This window comes from Nannospalax galili, unplaced genomic scaffold, assembly GCF_000622305.1.
Source record: "Nannospalax galili isolate Female #2095 unplaced genomic scaffold, S.galili_v1.0 scaffold6653, whole genome shotgun sequence".
NCBI lineage: Eukaryota > Metazoa > Chordata > Mammalia > Rodentia > Spalacidae > Nannospalax > Nannospalax galili.
The window spans coordinates 2,252-6,041 of NW_008333323.1; the positions used below are offsets into that span (position 1 = coordinate 2,252).

General features: G+C 39.1%; 1 protein-coding gene across 1 annotated transcript; it reads left to right on the top strand.

Moving 5' to 3' along the window:
- Window positions 1-571: 571 nt before the first annotated feature.
- LOC108490573 (zinc finger protein 100-like) lies at window positions 572-2,030 on the top strand (the record flags this gene model as incomplete). The annotated part of the gene is made up of 2 exons (XM_017796880.1): window positions 572-698; window positions 1,956-2,030. Coding segments are annotated over 2 exons (202 nt in total), but the record flags the coding sequence as incomplete, so codon positions are not given.
- Window positions 2,031-3,790: the final 1,760 nt, after the last annotated feature.

Below are 3,790 nucleotides of genomic sequence, written 5' to 3' on the forward strand. Positions count from 1 at the left end.
GGTAAACTTTAGGTTGGTAAATGAAGACAACACACACAGTTATTTATACGCCGCAATGTTCTACTCAGTGGTGTTGGAGAAAGTGTGTTTTATACCTGGGGCACTGGCCTCAATGCAATGTCTGTAAGGAAAAGGTTAAGTCAGGCCCAGCCACAGATCATGTTATGGTGAAAATCTGTGCTTTAGCTAGGACTAATGTGCATGATTATACACATTCGAATTTATGAAGTAGACATAAATCAGTGTATCTTTACATCAGATAAATATATACAACTGATCTCGTATGCTACAAATATAGGAGTGAAATGCAATTCCTATGTTGAAGACTTAATTTATGTGCTACGCTCCTTAACATTGTAATCTTCACAAAAATTTGGAGGGTCTGATGCTATTCATTTTTGCACAGAGTTTGAGAGTAGATGAAAAATAGTTACTCCATTAAGAAATATCCTTTATATTAATTCAGATTTCTCATCTAATTCAGAAGAGTATTTTACTAATTATCTCTTTCTTTCTTGGGTCCAGTACCATGTTTCAGTGCACATGTTCTAATTGTCATTTTCCACTTTAGGATCCATTGACATTCAAGGATGTGTCCATAGAATTCTCCCAGGATGAGTGGGAGTGCCTAGACTCTGCTCAGAGGGCTTCGTACAGGGAGTTGATGTTGGAGAACTACAACAATTTGGTGTCTATAGGTGAAGATATTTTTCTTGGACAAGTTTTTACTATTCTGCATCCTTTGATAGATTATAGTCTACTTTCTGCATATGTTAGTTTTGCTAATTAAGTCTTGGATCCTTTAAAAATTAAATTATGGGCATCGTGAAGAACGTATTTATGTTTTATCAGTTCTTTCCATTTCCACTTGTCAAGTTTTTACTATTCTGCATCCTTTGACAGATTATAGTCTACTTTCTGCATATGTTAGTTTTGCTAATTGAGTCTTGGATCCTTTAAAATTAAATTATGGGCATCGTGAAGAACGTATTTATGTTTTATCAGTTCTTTCCATTTCCACTTGTTAGAGGAATTATCCATTTTCTTTACTTTTGGTGTTAATTTCAGCCACCCATTTGTGCAAAAACACTGTAGCCAGAATCTTAAAGTTCCATTGCCATAGCTGAATTGTGAGTCAGTGATAGAACCCACCACATGAAAACTGAAAAAATTCCTAAACTCTCTAATGAAACTGTCAGAAAATAAAAATTGAGAAATTATTGGAGAAGCCACGAGGGGTGGTGCATGCCTTTAATCCCAGCACTCGGAGGCAGAGGCAGGTGGGCCTCTGTGAGTTCAAGGCCAGCCTGGCCTGCATAGTGAGTTCCAAGATATCCGGGGCTACAGGGAGACCCTGTCTCAAAAAGACCAAAAAAAAAAGAAAAAGGAGAAATTATCGGAGAGTCGCTCTTTTTTGGTGTTAATTTCAGCCACCCATTAGTACACGGTACTGTAGACAGAATATTTTTTATTATTTTTTCATTTTTAACTTTTAGAAAAACTTTATTGAGAATTTCATACGTATATATAAGGCATTTTGATCAAATCCATGCCCACTCCCTCCCCTCCAACATTCCCCCCTCTGGAGAGGTAACCCTAAAGTCTTTTAAGGATTTCATACAAGTTCCCTTTGAAGCTTCCTTTGGAACAGAGTAGGTTGCCAACAGGCCTAAGGACATTTTGACTTTTAGCCAGTAACTGTGTAGCCAGAATTTTACAGTTCCATTGTGAATTGTGAATCAGTGATAGAACTCACCATAAGAAAACTGAAAAAATTCCTATGTACTTTAATGAGTCTGTCAGAAAAGCAAAATTGTGAAATTATTTGGAGAGTCCGTTATTTTTCTGAATATTATTTGTGGAGCATAGTGCTATGTTACAAATCCAGTACTTTCTAAAGAGTCAAGCAAGCATGATGTGCCTCTTCTTCATACACAGGTCTTGCTGTGTGTAAGCTGGTTCTGGTCTCCTGTCTGGAGCAAAGCAAAGAGCCCTGGAATGTGAAGAGACAGGAGGCTGTAGCCAATCAGGTGAGTTTAAGTGGATGGAGGGGCCCAGGTGAGAGGACCTAAGTAAAAAGGCATAAAGTCCTAAAAATGGTTTTTCCATAGTCTGTTTCTTGAGAAACAGATTCTAATAATACTTGTCAGCCATGAGATGAGATTTCTTATGTCCTGACCTTCTATCTCATGGTCCAGTCTTGCCATTGTCTGGTAGTCTCTGAGCCCCATGGATACTGGACTGAAACCTCTAAAGATGGAACCAAAGTTTAATGTTAATCAGATGAATAATTTTTCTCAATTATAGATCAGATGAAGACAATCCACAATGGACTGTGTGGTAATATGAGAGAAAATAGATAAAATTCAGTTTTAAGTTTTAAATAAGCTAAAAAGATAGAGATTGTCTTACTTGCCAGGTGTGGTGGTAAACACCTTTAATCCCAGTACATGGGAGGCAGAGGCAGGTGTATCTCTGTGAGCCAGCCTCATCTCCCTAAGGAGTTACAGGACAGCTGGGGCTCCAGGGAGACCCTATCTAAAAAAGCTTATTTTTTTAGAAAAAAAAGGAGGAAATTACCTTAGTTATCACTATACTTTCTCCTTGGAAAAATAACAAGAGAATGGATGTAATATGCGCTGATTGAAGAGTGCTAATAATATGAAGGAGTGTGTGTTCACTACAGGGCATGAGTCATGTACAGTATGTCTCTTCTTCAGACGTTTTGATACACAACACAAATCCATAGCACATTTCACAAAATAAATAAGTTATAATCAGAATGTGAACTATATCTAGGAACTCTTTTCACCTTGGGGAATGTGACATGAGAGTGATGGGAACTTTTTGAACTCATCTAACCTTTCCTCAGGTATTTTGTACACTGGGTTTCTGATTGTAGAAAAAGATTTCATTTACTATTGATTGAGAAAACATAGTCTTCCCTCCTAACTCTTTTTAATTTTTTTTAATTTATTTATATTTATGTTATGTGTATGTGCTAGAGAGCTTTAGTGTCCAGTCAACAGCCTGGGTTGAGGGATCCTCAATTGCGGAATTTCCTCCACTGGACTGGGCTGTGCCTTGTCTGTGGGAAATCTTCTGGCTTCTTGAATTATGTGGGAGAGTCCCACCCACTGGAGGTGGTGCCACCACTGGGCAGGTGGTCAGGTTCAGAAGGGAGGGACCAGGGGAACAAACCAGTAAGCAGTGTTCCTTCATGGCCTGTGCCTCATCTCTACCTCCAGGTTCCTGCCTAATTTCCTACCTCAGGCTCCCTGATGAACTGTGACCCAGAAGAACTCAGATAAAATAAATCCTTTTCTCCCCAAGTTGGTATTCATCAAAGTATTTTGTCACAGAAATGGAGAAACAAAGTAGAACAAAATTGGTAACAGAGAGTAGGGCATTGCTGCGACAGTCCTGCCCTTGCTGTTTTTTGGAGGACTGTGGTAGCGTTCAGAACTTTGGGCTGCAAAAGGCATTGAGCACTTAGAGTTTGTTGCTGTGGAGCTTGGAAGAGTTGTGCTGAAAGAGTTGTGAACAGTGGTGGCCGGGCTTGTGAAGCTTCCAAAGGAAGCAGAGACTGTAAGGGCTGTTTGTGTGATCTCTTGAATTGAGAACATTTGCTTTCTGTTCAGCTGGACCTGAAGAATCAGCTGGGATTATGAGACTGGAGTTAAACCTTTGCTTTACTGGGACAATTGATGCTGCTTAGGTGGGGTGAGAAATCAGCTGTAATTAAAAAGAGACCAGTATCACTTTGGCAAAGTCTTCTGCAAAGTATTTC